General features: G+C 30.6%; 2 protein-coding genes across 2 annotated transcripts; both read left to right on the forward strand.

Annotated features, from left to right (window-relative positions):
- Positions 1-419: 419 nt before the first annotated feature.
- On the forward strand, positions 420-13,074 carry LOC121129057 (uncharacterized). Its single transcript, XM_040724722.2, has 6 exons — positions 420-560; positions 1,035-1,327; positions 1,383-1,467; positions 1,898-2,088; positions 2,164-2,509; positions 12,367-13,074. The coding sequence occupies exons 2-6, from the start codon at positions 1,062-1,064 to the stop codon at positions 12,664-12,666; spliced, it is 1,188 nt and encodes a 395-aa protein (XP_040580656.1). The 5' UTR covers positions 420-560; positions 1,035-1,061; the 3' UTR covers positions 12,667-13,074.
- A 689-nt stretch (positions 13,075-13,763) lies between these two features.
- On the forward strand, positions 13,764-15,180 carry LOC121129058 (large ribosomal subunit protein eL15). The gene is made up of 4 exons (XM_040724724.2): positions 13,764-13,876; positions 14,030-14,202; positions 14,397-14,536; positions 14,795-15,180. The coding sequence occupies exons 2-4, from the start codon at positions 14,031-14,033 to the stop codon at positions 15,098-15,100; spliced, it is 618 nt and encodes a 205-aa protein (XP_040580658.1). The 5' UTR covers positions 13,764-13,876; position 14,030; the 3' UTR covers positions 15,101-15,180.
- Positions 15,181-16,249: the final 1,069 nt, after the last annotated feature.

The raw sequence follows: 16,249 nt of genomic DNA on the forward strand, positions 1-16,249 counted from the left end.
GCAGGAGGCGACAGAGGCGTATAAAGCCATGACACTAGAAGTACGCAACCTCTTCCCCCCAAGTAGCTAACCTCATGAAGTTGCTTCTCGTGTGTCCAGTAACCTCAAGCGAAATGCATTTATATATTTCTATACACATTATTTTCTCAAGTCAGTTTTTATTAAAATATATGTGTGGTTTGGCCGACTCGTGTTATGAGCATTTATACATTTTGTATGCAAAATGCATCAGTGCAATCTAAAACAGAATAGAAAATGAACGTGATACAACAGTATACATAATAATTCGTTACAGAGAGTACCATACTACTATCTATATAACAAGTATTATTCAAACAAACATATATGTATAATCATTAATGTTCTACTTAATGCTCCCAATATATGACTATTATTACACTAATAGTGATATCAGGACTAACTGTTATACATTAGTTTGTTGTTAAGCTTGCAACAGCTAAATCTTTCTTTTATTATTAACTATTTATACAGCCCAATCATCCCCCAAGGTGTACAAAGCTGTCTACGCCACTGGCCAGAGCAAGGCCGAGTACCCCCGTGTGAGTATCTTCTAAAAGAAAATTACATATAGCGGCTACTTTTCTACCTTTATTTAACATTTATGGGATATAAATTATTAAAAAAAGATATATATTTAATTAAAAATAATAAATTAGCTAATTTTTCTTTATAATTTATTATTCTGAAAAATGTTTTCTTTTTTGTTTTTGTTCGGACATTTTCCTGTTTAAGTGAACTTACTGAACATAAACAAAAAAACCGGAATATCGGAATTTTTAAAATGATTTTAACGCAACCTCTCTAGTAAAATATAACGGAGATGGAGAGACTTTTGTTTCCTCGCCCTGTAGGTATATCCCATAAAGAGATACATTCATAAATATATAATTAATAAAATAATTATATTTTATCAATGATATGAATAATAAAATATGTTAGGATTTAGATAATTAAATATTGATAGTTTGGTATTTGAAAGACTAGGGCTCAGTATTACAATTTAATCCCTCTAGTATCGTATATTTACAAGTACTATAAAGATGTATCAATTTGAAAACAATGATGAAAAACAGAATAATTCCTCCAAGACAACAAAGATCGTTTACAATGTTTTTATAGTAATTTTAGTCATTCTACTCCTTATTGAATCTGTAATTGTCGTAAAGCGCTATACTTTACGTCAGACATACATGTCGCAAGAATTACTAATGCAATATGAAACAGATCTTCCTGCTATCACGGTTTGTAATTCTTTGGGTTACAAGAAGGATGTTCTCATAGAACATGGAATTCCGACTACTTCAAAGTAAATCATCAATACTATTCAAATCATAACTATCATTCATATTATATGTCATTAGGTATAACAACAAATATAATCTCAAGTGGACAAGTAATCAAACTGGAGTCACCCCTCAAGAGCTATTTGAACTTGTAACTTTTAAGGTAAGTACATAATATGTCAACATTTTTGTAATGAAAAACTACTTATAAAAATTAAAAAAAGGAAAAACGGTTTTTTCGAGTATTTTGCTCATTATTTAATAGGTCGTCGTAGTGTTAACTTCACCCTCTGGTAGTAAGTATTATCTCCTATATTTGGTGCAAATAAAATGAATATATATGAATATAAATATAACTATAATATTTTCCTTCCACTAATGATATTATCATTGTTGAAGGTTCTCCTCTTTATAGCCGTAATTCATTTTCTCCCCCCCCCCTCAAATCATATGATGAGAACTGATAATAACAAGGGGTTTAATTCAGTAGTACTATAATCTCGCTCCTGCCTTCTCCTCGTACTCTTTTTTTTTCCTTACAAAAATGTCAACTCTAGTTATCTGTTATCTGATAAAAAATATTCAATCAATAGGTAGAGGATTTGATCCAAAAAGTAACGTTAAAGTTATTTAAGTCATCGAGAAATGGAGAGAATATTGTTAACATGGATTTATATGGAGAAAGTGTTATGGAGCAACGGCATCGTAAATTTGGAAAATGTTTTACTATTCATCCAAAAGGAGAATATAAAGAAATTGGCATCAGTCATATAAAATTTGTCTTGTAGGTTACTTAGTCATAATAATTAATTAAGCCTACTGTTATTAATTGGTAAAAAACTGTTGATATTTTTTTTAGTAAAAAGGATGTCAAAATTTATTACCACAAAAAAGGAACTTTCTTGGATCTCAGTGGAAGAATGGGATATTTCGTCAACTTGGGTAAAAATTTGAGTACCAATGTATTTTATGATGAAGTTTCTATACAAGAAAAGTCACGCTATTGGAGTTTATTTGATTCAAGTATGTTCATTTGCTCCAACTATGGCTATGATAAATGTATGTATGAGGCTTTATGGAAATTAATGGAAGATGAAGCTGGTTGCTCGGTTCCTTGGATTTTTCCAAACGATAATATTTGTTCAAATGATGCCAATAAAATCAATACTACTTTTTGGATAGCCTGGAATCGAGTGACGAATCAGGTAGCTCTATAAATCATAATAATTGAACCTTTTCATGGGGCATCAGCATTGTTGATGTTTGCAATCTTAGTCCTAAAAAATCACATTTTATCGAATAAAGTTCATGTTTTAATTATAACTTAAAATAAAAGTTAAGTTTTATGTAAAGTTAAGTAATTATGATGTCGAAATGGAAAAGACAAATTAAAGATATAAACCTTCACCTTCTATCAAAAACACATCTATCTAACGTTTAGCTTTATTATTAACATGTTGATTTTCGGTATATGTTTTTTTTTAAATTCCCAAAATCCTGTAGATGAAAATAATAATATCATCCGCTATGTTAAAAAAAGAAACTGAAAATTAACTTTGAAAAGTGTTTTGGAGGTGAACAGCTTAGGTATCATGACTTTTCATTAAATTAGATGTGTACAGCTAAGAGATAAAGTAAATAAACGCAAATCCTACTTCGTATCGAGCAATGCAATATACAAAAATTACTTTGATGTCGATCCTCAATTCTTATAAGAGTTCAAGAAGGACTTTAACTTATAACTCCTTAGCGTACTCAGTATTCTTGAGCAAAGAAATGCGGGGTTACACTTTATAGTTTATGCTTATAGTTTGTTATATCGTCAAGAAAGAAAGAGGCTGTTTCTTTTCTAATTGGATTTTTTGTTTTTCATATCTGTTATCGTTATTATTTAATTCTTGAAGACAGAACATCTGATTATAAGGTGATATCTAGTGCGTGTACTCATAAATATTATGCAATGCGTAACTTCAATGAAAGCACTTTATTCATATAGAACGTTTTTACTGACGTCATAAATTACATCTTAATTTAAGGAAATGTCATCTTGGGGAGTCAAAGTTGATATTTTTACTACATAAAACTTATAAATCTTGATTAAACTACATCAAATGCCTTTACGAATAAAAAAGACTATAAGTATAAAATACTACTTGATGACAAAGACTAACATTGATATTTGAATTATATCAAAGTAATATGTACTGAAAATCATATGATTCGATAGATTTGAAAAAAAAAAATATATACTATAGATTTGGGACGTGAAAAGTAAGATAATTTGAGAAAAATATAGTATTCCTTCTATTTTATATCTACAATATGAAAATAAGATTGTATTACGATTTAAAACTAGAGATGTCCAAATAATGCATAAAAATAGAACTAAAAATGGAACTAAATATGCGATAAAAATGCAGAAAAAAAATCGAAATGCAAATAAATAAGCAGAAAAACGCCAAAAATGCAAATAAATCCAGTATTTTGATCTTAAATATTTCTATCAATTTTTTTTTATTATTCCACCAAGACATTATTCCACTCAATAATAATGTGATCTCTCAATTGGTCCTCCGTTAGCCTGTTCCTCTTATTAGTGGGAAGGTCCTTGAAAATACTTAGAGCTCTTTCACAGTCCACGGATGATATGGGAGCGCAGTTGAAGCTCGCGATGATGTTGGGATCATGTTGGGAGTCTCTTTCACACTATACACATTCTCCCAGAGAGCACTAAACCAATTTTACTCTTATTCACAAATACTGGGTTCTTATTAAGAATCTCTTCCAGCTTGTGGGCAACTAAGGGATGTTCAGGCTCTCATGAAACGTTTTAGTGATAGACAAGATGCAATCTTTCCTAGAGCTGAGTGATGCTCGCTTTTAAAGACTTGAGTTTGACTTTATGAAGGCGAGGTCATAGGCAAGAGAGGCTGCTCAAAAAGCTTCTTGGGCTCATAGATGGGCCTACTCTTGTCGTCAGGTATTTTTTGGAAAAGTTCCTTAACGGTGAAGAAGTTTTCGTAGTAGTAGAAGCCTACCTCATATTTTGGTGCCACCGAGCTCCTTAATGAGGACTAAGGGTTCCACAATTTTTCCCATAGTCAAATAAGGTGTACTCTAATACTTAATATTTATTAAAATACGGTAAAAAAGCCTGTTTAGATTGCTAACTAGAAAAAGCTGCTCCCAATTTCTAGAACATACCACTATACCACTGTAATAAAATTCATATCCACGCTCAGTGCAGAAGCAAGGGTCATTTTTTGAAGTCGTAAGTCATTACTATAGTTGATAATATTGTAGAGAAAAACGCGTGCGAGGAGACAGGGGGGTGAAAGACACATGGTATCATTGTTTAAAATACTCATGTGATAATCACATCAGTATTTATCAGTTGCCTGCTTTATTATGATTTTTGAGGGTGTAATGAAAGTATTTATTAGCAAAATGTTTATGAAGATATAATACATATCTTAGACGATTTTTATCCGTTACAGTAGATTTGGAAACGTCACACTCCATGAAATAGTAATTTATTGTGAACCATATTCTCAGAAAAATAACTAAAAAAACGACAAAATAAGAGTATTTCGGAATATATTTGAAGTTCCAAATTTAAAATAGAAGGCTTAAATTAAATATAATCTACATACTAAAAAATAAACCATCATACATTTAAGTTAAATATACAAAATTAAACAATTAGAATCATATAACTAATAATAACAATGAATTATAAATACAGAATATTGAAATAATAGATTGATCCAAATAATATCTTCTTGTTCTAACATCGGAATTCAGTTCAATATGTCATAACTTGAGGTTGCAAATACAAGCCAGACGTGGAGTTTAATCAAAAAGATCATCACCTTTTTTCCTTATGTGCAAGTTGCTTATACAATTGTGCACAGGATAGATATATTTCTACCGATGAGATTTTAATAATTATTAATAATAAAGTAAATCATAAAATAATGTTAGATTTAAATCCATATCTTCTTCCAATCTTAGTAAGAACAGCTTTTAGAATCCCACTTTAATTTATTTCATATTTATCTAAAAAAAGAAAAGTTAATCCTTGCAGTCAAATTTAACTGATAAGACAATTCAGGCAACCATTCTTGACTTATTGTAGTTTCCTAACATGACATCGTAAAGATTTAGAGCAAAAGCTAATTATGTAGTAATGTCCGGCGATATTACTCCTTACTAAAGTGAATAAAGTCCCTGATATTGGGTCTCCCTGCAGTATTCCTCTGCGAAATTTAGCATCTAACTAACTGCTAGCATTTAGATAGATCATTCTAATATAATTAACCAATTGTAAAGGGACCTAGTACATTATGAGAGCCCTAATTAGTGATTGATGGCTAACATAGTCGAATGCTTTACGCATATCAAGCCACGCCAAAGAAAGGGGTTTACCCTTCTTCTTGCTATTCACAAAGATACCTTTTAGAAGCATGTTATTGAAAGAGCATCCGTCCATTTTTCGGAACCCCACCTGCTCTTCAGAGATCTTAATTGTCTGTAGTCTAGAATCAATGATCCTCTGTAATACACGTACAATATGTGGTAGGATGGAGATAGGTCTGAAGTCGGACGCACTCTTCGGATTATCAATTTTTGGGATAAATGTAATGTGAGCCTTTAACAATCTCTTGCCCATCTTACCACTGGCCAATACTGAATTCAAGTGTTTCAATAAATCCCTCTAGTCGACATTCCTGACATCTGCTCCCGTATACCCAAAGAGATATTTCCTTCCTCTAAACCTCTCATTCTTGGAGAACAAAAAAGTCCACTTGCTCAGGTATTCAGGAAGGAAGAATGATCATAGACTTTAAAAAGTGTATAATTAAAATTGTATTTAAATTTCAAATTCTAGTATATTTTAGTTTTATGGCCATAACTTCTCATTGTTGTAATACCTAATTACCAAATTATTAATAATATATTTCACTTGATATGACATATGTAATTATAATTAAGTAAAATATTAGGTGGTATCTGAACATGAATATTATACATTAGCTACAATTATAGAATTTAGATATATCAAAAATAACATGCAAAAATATTTTATCAAATGGAGTAAAACCGAACAAAACTAAGCTTCATACTAGATTAGAGTCAACACGTTCCTTTAGTGGAAATTAGTGTAAATTGAACAACAACAAAAAAAATTATAAAGAGAAAAGGAAGCCAAACTATTTGGATTTTTAAAATATATTAAAAATGGGTTTCAAATAATTAAAGTTAATATGCCCCTAATAATAGTTCTTAATAGGATTCATATTTAGTTTGTAAAATCAATTGACAGAATTTCGTAAAATTGTACTTAGTCAATTTGTTTCCTCTTACCTGAAGTCCTTCCTTATAAGTAATAAAACTATTATAAAATTAAATGTACGTAATTATTAAAGAATGAAGTAAGTAGAATTGAATAGATGATAATTTGAATTATATTTGAATGAGATTAATAAAATACATCATACGTCATGTTTCTTACGTCACAATTATATACATGACGTATGGAATTGTGGCGTAAGAACGTTGATTCAAAAGCGAAATCTTATTAGAAAAAATGGCAACGCGGGTACACTAAACTTTTACAAGCTAACTGCCTCGATACTCTACTTTATTTTAACGCTTTATGCACAACATAGTAAGATATGCTCCCTCCGGTCTCATCCCTCAGTCAACGGATGGACTCCGAGGGAACTCCCCTCTACCCTCCTTCAAATACTCTATAAGAGCTAAATTCACAACTTCTTCGACACAATGATACCTCCTATTTAATTTCGAAGTGCTAATTATCCAAATAACTCGAAAAAGTCGAGATCCTTCTCTTCATCCGTCCAATATTATTCACTTCGTGTTCCTTCGCTTCGATATTTCCTTATTATTAAAAGGTTGCAATAATTTAATTTCATCTTTCCTCTCTCGCTGTCTCCAATTTCAAGATAGAAAGAGACAGTATGACTTGCGGAAAACATATATAGGATACCCCCCCAATATTTACAACAATGGACAAAAAACAACAAAAAAAATTGTATACTCGGAGGTTTTACAATGGAAATTTACCTTTTATATAATTATAATTTATACTTAGTAGATCCTTTTATTTAAGAATTTTAACATAAACAAACTAAATATAAATAACATCTTTTTAATTGGCTATCTTTAAGATAGCGTGTTTGTGCTAGTTTTACAAGAACTAAGTGCTATTCATTTTCCCATTATTAGTTACTAATATAATTTATATCTATGTTACTTAATGCTAAATGTGTACCTATTCTTTTAATTAATTATCGCCATTATCCATTCACTGTTCATAAATCCCATTTTTCTTCGGATTAATTTAATATTAATTTTATTATCGTATAATTCTTAGTTATTATTTTTAAAATATGCTAATACAATTATTATTCACTTAAAATCAATTAAACAATATTATAATTATGTTTGCAAACTTTCTGAGGATGGTTTTTATGTATAAGTTTTTGCGGACAAAAAAGGATTAATAAAAAGAATAAAGCAATTCCAAAAAATTAGACACCGGGTATAATACTTGTAGTATCAGTTAAATCGAAAATCATCAATTAAATTAGTATAAATATGATTATTACTTATAATATTCATAGAGTTACACATAATAAATCTAATAGTATAATGTTATAATAGTATATGTTAGTTATTTTCTCCAACGAGTAATATCTTCATCTGGGACAAGTAAATATTTTTAGAGTTTAGGTATCCGTTGTTATTGATTAAGCTTTCATTTATTTTGTGTAGATTTTTATTGTTATACTGTCATTTGGTCACCTTCTAATCTTGGATAATGTAGAATTGCATTTAAAAAGATCCTCATGAATTTGAATTTGTTCAAATAGTGAATCAAGCGCTGTCCAATAATGACATGAATGGCATTGATAAAGATGGCAAGATGTAAAGGAATCGTATTTTACATATCAGGATATATATAGCAAGATCCATGATAAAAGTCACAAAATGCCAAGAATGTTATAAACTAATACCATTTTTTTATTTATCCAATGATGTGCAAAAGTAAATGAAGCTCAACCATTTAAAAGAAATTTGACAAAATATAAATAATAGAGGTTGATTAATTTCACCTTCTAATATAATTTATTTATCTTGTGTCTTCACTGTTAAACTTTGTATAAAATTTATTAACTATGATGAAATATGGACACTATTATTTTTTTTCAAAAAGAAATTTAATGTTACGAGTATATCGTAAATGGAGTTGTTCACAAGTAATTTTTACGATTACTAGTAGAATTTCAATTATTGAGAGATAAGCTCGAGTGAAGTCTCTAAAGCAAATTCCAAGTCAAGTCGCAAGTTTTTAAGTGCGTGAATTGAGTTTCAAGCCTTGAGTCTTATTAAAATCTGAGCCTTGTCGATCTGACGACGAATTCTAGTCGAGTTACTAGTCTTTCATATTGAGCCCTAGTCAAATCTGAAATTTCCCAATTTAATAAGAGTTAACTACAACACATGTCCAAGTCTCCAATTCTGAATAGTGAGTTATAATTATAATTAATTCTTGGCAAATTTGACAAGGCAAATAAAGAATAAACTGAATAATATTTTCTTCACCCCACTGATACTTCTATGTTTTGAATGCTGGGACAAAATTAAGGGGGAATTACAAGTTACAACTTCTTTTTTACTCATTAAAATTATAGACCCTAGTAGGTACGACACTGAATTCCATTACACAGCAGTCAGCAGAAAGAGGGAGGTGAGGAGTGGGGGGGGTCCATCTTTACTTCCCGTTCCTACGAATATCCCATTCAAACGCCTTTTGATACTCTCTTCAAGGGATACCGAATCTTAAGGCGAGATCCTTGGAACAAGTGCTTCACTCGGTGGATCTCATCTCCTTTAATGGCAGGATCGTTGCTTGTTTAAGTTTTTCTTCATTTAAGATCTGTGTTAATCATTGTCCCCATACATAAATTTCTACAAATCTTCTACGGAATCATCGTATACTTCTACATATAAGAAATATGGAGTTCCATAAAACGATAGAAAGACCCAGTCAGAGTTCTAATCCTCGATCCACAGCTCTTTTTTTGAAATTATTGAAAGTAAACTCTGTTTGGTCTCCCACTCAAGAAAACGATCTTATCAATAAGAGTCGTTCTGTGCCCTTGATGTATTGTATATAATGCAAAAATCACTCGTCAAAATCAGATTTATGTCAATTCCATTGATAAGTTGGAGTTTGTGATATACGGTCTATACTACATTATCAGAGATTAGAAGATGATCAAATCACGGTATAACATTAAAAATCCACACAAAATAAATGAAGGCTTTATCAATAACAACGGATACCTAAACTCTAAAAGTCTTTACTTGTCCTATATGAAAAAAGAGAGATTGGAAAAAATAACTAACATATGCTATTACAATGTTAAACTAATAGATTTATTATGTGTAACTCAATAAATATTATTGAGTAATAATCATATTTATACTAATTTAATTGATGAGCTTTTATGTAACTGATACTACAAGAATTATAAATGGTGCCTAATTTTTTGGAATTGCTCTTTTATATCTATTACTCCTTCTTTGTCCACAAAAACCATCCTCAGAAAATGTGTGTGTGATGTATATCTTAGTAACAGAAAAAGGAAGAACGTATATTAAATAGGAATGAAAAAAGGGAATAAGGAAGTCGATGTACGAGTTAATCTTTGTATTTATCATCATATTTATGGTTGAAGAAGGAACATTGCAAGTTAGCAATGGCAATGACAATAAATAAATCACAGAGTCAAAATTTTGAAAATTACTTTATATTTACCAAAATCAGTATTTTCACGTGGTCAATTATATGTTGCATTTTTAAGATTGACCAAAGAAATGCGGGTTTGATTATATTTACATCAATTGGACAGAAGTAACAAACAATATTATATACAAGGAGGTTTTATGATAGAAATTTACCTATTATAGTTTATAGTAAATCGTTTTAGTTGAAATTTTTAACATAAATAAACTATTTTTCATTGGCTATCTTTAATATAACGTGTTCGTGCAAGAATCAATATAATATTGTTTGCTTGATTCTAAACAAATAGTATTTGCATATTGTAAATATAGTAACTAGGAATTTTACAACAATAAAATTAATATTAAATTAATCCGGACAAAATTGTGGTATATAAATAGTGCCTAGATAATAACAATAATTAATTAATAGAATATGTATACATTTATCATTAAGTACTATAAATATAAATTGTTTTAGTAACTACTAATAACTCAGTTATTAGTAGTTAGTAATATAACTACGTACCATTGATTTTCTTATTACTGAGTAATAAGAAAATGAATAGTACGTAGTTCTTGTAAAATACAAACGCTTGTTTTTAGCATGCATGTCCCGTAGTAAAAGATGTCTTTGTAAGATTACAAAGAATCTAACACAAAATGTAAGATTTGCTGCTTGCAAACTGGGTCTCGTACTATAAAAATGGGGAATTACATATTATTTTCTTCCTATACCCTTGTAGGTATGAAAAATAAAAAAATAGTTATCTACGATTATGAATATAAAACGGTTAACAACTATTACTATTAGTAACTTTGAATATTTTTCAATTTTCTTTAGATAGGGGATATACTCCATTATCTTAATATTTTTTATCCTTTTTTAATAAAAAACAATAATTAAAGCGAAGAAAATCAATTATATATTAAAAATAAGTGGATATTATTTTTTCTAAACATGAAACGCTCATGTAAAAAAACAACAACTTACAACTAGATCTTAATTTGTTATTTATGTTGATATGGAGTTTATCTTGTGAACAAAACTGAAGAGATGCATTGAATATGCCTCTGTTACCTTGTGATTTTTACTTTTTTCTCCAGAAAGAAATATATATTTTAATAAATATTTGAATAATACTCGGGAAATCAAATTTTCTAAAGATTTCCCACTTTCATAATGCCTCGCAATAGTTTGTAGGAGGGATTTTGAAATTTCTACTCGCCTAACAACTAATATTTGAAGAAACTACTTAGAGCCCCCTACCCCCCCATATACCCCGATTGGGACCAAAACCCACAATTTCATTAATCTAGCACATGACAATTTCTTACCAAAATAATTTATATCATATGTAAGGGCCTCTTAGTAGTTTCTTCAAGTATTCGCGGTGGGTTGCATCCGATTTTGGAACACAACCGTACCCAAAAAAAAAACCTATCATTCAAGGTACAACTGGGGCTGAGGTTGTATGGGGCTGTTAGTAGTTTTTTCAAGTATCATCGGTGGGTAAATCCTGTTTTAGGATCCGGCGGAAGGAAAAATGTGCAAAAAGAGTGGAGTCTTTCATGTCTCTAGAATTCCCTGTTGGAGTTTGTGCTCCTCTAGATAGTATTAGAATTTAGAACTCATTGTTACCGCGTTCAATTTAAAAAGTTTTCTTATTGTGGTAAATCGGAAAGGCGCATCTATTCTACGGGAAACACGTTCTTATTCAGTCATAAAATACAATCATTGAGTTCTACTGAGCTCAATAATTTAACCTCATGTAAGGGGATGTGTATTTTTTATGCTTAAAAATCAAATGGAAAAACCTAAAACTTTAAAACAAGTAGTGAAACGTGACCGTTAGCCTGAGGAAATAGTATGGTCAGTATTTTTCATATTTTTTCACAAGATGTCGGTTTTCCTATGACATCATTCATTTATTTATACTGAAGGCGATAACACTAATAATCTATTTTCTAATCAAATTTTTAAGGAGTGATTTATTTATTACAGAAAAATTCTTCAATGATAGATTTAATAAACATGTGCTATAAATTAAATAATATATGTATATAAAGTATAAACCATTTTAAAAATCCAAGGATCTACAAAAACAACTAAAAATTTGGTATTTTGGAGAATAAAAATACAACGCATTTTTCATTTTTATCTTTGACTGATTTTTATATCCAGATCATCAAATACATTTAATATATATTTAGTTATAAACTAATATAAATTTCTGTTAAATAGGAAAAAGATTGTGACAGTCCGTGTAATTTCCAAATGGTCAATGTAGCCTCCATAACTTCTCAAAAAATTTCTTTCAAAAATATATCAATGTACACTGTTTATCTCCCTTCAAGAGTCCAAGTGAATACTGAGCACTACTTATACCTTTTTTTGGATGCAGCTGCCGAGATTGGAGGATACGTTGGAATACTTCTTGGAGTATCCTTTTATGATTTGGCATTGAAAATAAAAAAATCAGCAATTGCAAGACTTCAAGCTTATAAAACCACTGACGAAGTGATGGCATTTGAGAAATACTAATGAAATAAATTGAGAACATACAAAAAATATTATCTCTTCTTTTTTAAATCATTGTGAGGGCTTATCATTTTAATCTAAATTATTAATTATAATTTAGCATATTTGTTTTTGATCAACACATAGACATTATACTATGAAATAAATGTAATTGAATAAACATAGCAAAATGTTTATTTTCCATCCATTTATTGCATTTACATCAAGGTCTCCTTTATTTGCATCCGCATGATTAAATCAAAGTCTTTGATTAAATATTAATGACGTAATAAGATAAAGTAAGCAATTGAGGTTTAGAGACTCATTTTTTATGTTTATAATAATATAATTAATACTATGCAATTGCTTATACTCTGTAATATTGTTGTATCACTTTCATCAAGTATAATATAGAGAAACGTAAAACATTTATAGTTATTTCTAATAATTACTACAATTTATTAAAAGTTTATTTTCAGTTTATCTTCAGTATTATATGCTACAGAAACATGGTAATAGTACATGTTAAAAAAACGTTATCAGCTACAGATTTGAGTTTCCGGTGGAATAAGGAATTCTTTAAAAAATAAACATTTCAATAGTATAATATGATGATATTTCTACGTACGACAATGCTACGAGATAGAATATAATTTGAAGTGACGTCAACATTGTTGATGTTGGATTTAAAAGTCTACTTAGTCTACCATAAATATAAACTTTTGTCTAGTTTTATTATTTATCTGAACCTAAAATGTATTAAAAATATGTTCCAATCTCATTATACATTTGTATATCCATAGTGTAGACAATAATATACTTATTACAATGAAAATAATAAGATATTTTCCTCTAATTATTCTACTTTATGCGTCCCTAATCAATAAGAAAAAGATAATTATGTTGATTTTTAATAAATATTACATTGATTTATTTCTTTTATTATTCTTAAAGCCATTTGATAAAGTTGCATCAATATTTGTTGGAAATTTGTTCATTTTATGCAGTAAAAATATCATCACCTATGAGCCTCTAAGGTGTTGTTTCCTTTAATTATGATGCAATTTAATATGTATTGAGTTGAATCCAAGTTAGAATCATTTTATGATATCTGAAAATATGAAATGGATTCCTAGTGTTGCGTGGCCCTTATTTCCTACGTCAGCTAAAGGATATTTGTATTATATAATTTGTAGCTCTTTCCGTTTTCTTTCCTTTCTTCTCACGTTATCAGGTAAGACCAGATATCATTCTCATTCCTTCTTGGAAACCATGATCTTCATGGCTCCTAGAATTAGGAACTGAGCTTCCACACAAGAAATGGATACTTTAATTCCAATTTCCTAAGTTCCCATGGATCCTTACTGAGTGAGTTTTATCGTTTTAGGATGGGTGCATATCGGTATATGAGTGAGTTCTACCGGAAGAAGCAGAGCGATTGCCTCCGCTACCTTCTCCGTATTCGGTGCTGGCAATATCGCCAATTGACCAAGGTGCATCGTTGCCCAAGGTCCACTAGACCCGACAAAGCTCGTCGCCTTGGATACAAGAATAAACAAGGTAATTATAGGGTCCAAGCCTTGGACTTCTCTCTCTGTAATGATGATACCTTTTCATGCACCACTCTGAAATATACATAATCATGTATATGAATGAGGAGAAATACCACATTTCAACTGATCATTGCTCATAACTTCATTTTACATGTTCCATTGAGTCTGTTAAGCTTATAATTTAATTTTATTTTTCATTAGGTTTTGTTATTTATCGTATTGCCATGCGTCGTGGAGGACGTAAACGCCCTGTTCCCAAAGGTTGTCCCTATGGGAAACCTAAAACTTCTGGTGCTGTTAAGCAACAAAAGCCAGAGAGAAATTTACAATCCATTGCCGAGGTAAGTTTTGATCCCTTTAGTAAAGCTATGCTCCTTCAATTGTTATATTCTTTGGCTTCTCACTTCCCTTAAGGGTTATGAGAGCCTCATCTTTATTATGAGTATAGTTATTAATTAAATTATTTGTATGATGATAATGATACTAATGAGCGTTTAGTGATTGCCTAAAGTATTCCTTCCTTAGAAGACTGAAACCACTCATACAATGTTACTTCATCTCTATATTTACTCCCATTCTTAACTAATGCATAATTTCAGGAACGTGTTGGAAGAAGACTTAAGGGATTGCGTGTCTTGAACTCTTATTGGGTCTGTCAAGACTCAACCTACAAGTACTTTGAGGTCATACTCATTGATCCTCACCACAAGGCTATCCGAAGAGACCCAAAGATCAACTGGATGTGCAGAGCGGTACAGAAACACAGAGAACTGAGAGGTCTTACTGCGGCAGGAAAGAAGTCGCGTGGGTTGGGCAAGGGAAGCAACTTTACCCAAACCATTGGTGGTTCTCGCCGTGCTGCCTGGCTTAGGCGCAATTCTCTTAAATTGCGTAGAAAACGTTAATTCTGTTCTTAAAACCATATTTACATGTACATGCTATCATCCATCAGCAACTCGAAAGCTAATAAAAAAGTTTAAGATTACCTATACATTTCTTTTATTTGAAATTCATTCAACTTTTATAACTGACCAATCCTTAACTCAATAAAATCTTACTTAATTCGGGTGCCTGTGTGCTGGAAAACACAGGGGAGGGGACAATTAGAGGGTAACTATTTTCACCAATGAAATTATGCTAAGAATACAATATCTGAGCAAAAAGTTCTAAACTGAAATAAGTTTTTTTTTCTAGGTCGTCTGGTTTCAAAAATGTTTGAGATTATTATCGTCCAGACAGTCTTCATCATTAAGACAATCGACAAATTTAATTACGATGAATAAAAAAGAAGCATAAAGGTCTCATGATTATAAAACGTTTTTTTATTGTATGTTTATTCAAACATAAGGCTCATATTTCCTTTTTTATGGTGAAAAACGACACTCTTCAGATTCTTATTTATCATTCACAGTGATATGGAATATCATACCAATCATATATAAATAAGTAACCTGTAACTGCGAACTACGTATTCATTATATTCATAAGTGATAGAAACGTGTGAAGTTGCTTTGAGATAAAGTATGGACTTGAGATTTGGTTTTGTAAGTACAGTGATTCATTACGTTGTTGTGTAGGGTTAGTTGGACCTTTAGATGGTAATTTTTTGAGTCGTCCTTATCTCATTAATTTGGAAAATGTTACAAAAGCCGACAATAAAACTATTACAAGTGTTGCCGTAGTAAGTATCAGCAACGTTCTTTGCTCAGATTTCAGAGGCGAAAGACTGAAGGTTTTCATTACCGACGGAGCTTCGTATTGTATTAAAGCAGCCAAAAAGCTTAAACAACATTTTCCAATGATGTTGCATGTCACTTGTCTAGCTCATGGTCTGAACAGAATAGCAACGCTCTATCCTGATTATTTCGAAAATACAGACACATGAGAGTGTCTCTGAAGTGAATAAAGTATTATTTAATTCAGGTGATAGCAAACGTAAATTTACTTTATGCCAAGTTTCCAACAGGACCTATCCTTATGTGTTGTTAATTAAAACCCTCAGTCTTTCCCCTCTGAAATAAAAGTCAAAAACGTTGCTGATACTTATTACAACA

Source organism: Lepeophtheirus salmonis, chromosome 14 (genome assembly GCF_016086655.4).
Source record: "Lepeophtheirus salmonis chromosome 14, UVic_Lsal_1.4, whole genome shotgun sequence".
NCBI lineage: Eukaryota > Metazoa > Arthropoda > Copepoda > Siphonostomatoida > Caligidae > Lepeophtheirus > Lepeophtheirus salmonis.

Coding starts and splice junctions, on each gene's coding strand:
- LOC121129057 (XM_040724722.2), top strand. CDS start 1,062: ATGTATCAATTTGAAAACAATGATGAAAAACAGAATAATTCCTCCAAG. Junction 2,089..2,163: donor AGTCATATAAAATTTGTCTT/GTAGGTTACTTA, acceptor TATTTTTTTTAG/TAAAAAGGATGTCAAAATTT. Junction 2,510..12,366: donor GGAATCGAGTGACGAATCAG/GTAGCTCTATAA, acceptor TCTGTTAAATAG/GAAAAAGATTGTGACAGTCC.
- LOC121129058 (XM_040724724.2), top strand. CDS start 14,031: ATGGGTGCATATCGGTATATGAGTGAGTTCTACCGGAAGAAGCAGAGC. Junction 14,203..14,396: donor TGGATACAAGAATAAACAAG/GTAATTATAGGG, acceptor ATTTTTCATTAG/GTTTTGTTATTTATCGTATT. Junction 14,537..14,794: donor ATTTACAATCCATTGCCGAG/GTAAGTTTTGAT, acceptor GCATAATTTCAG/GAACGTGTTGGAAGAAGACT.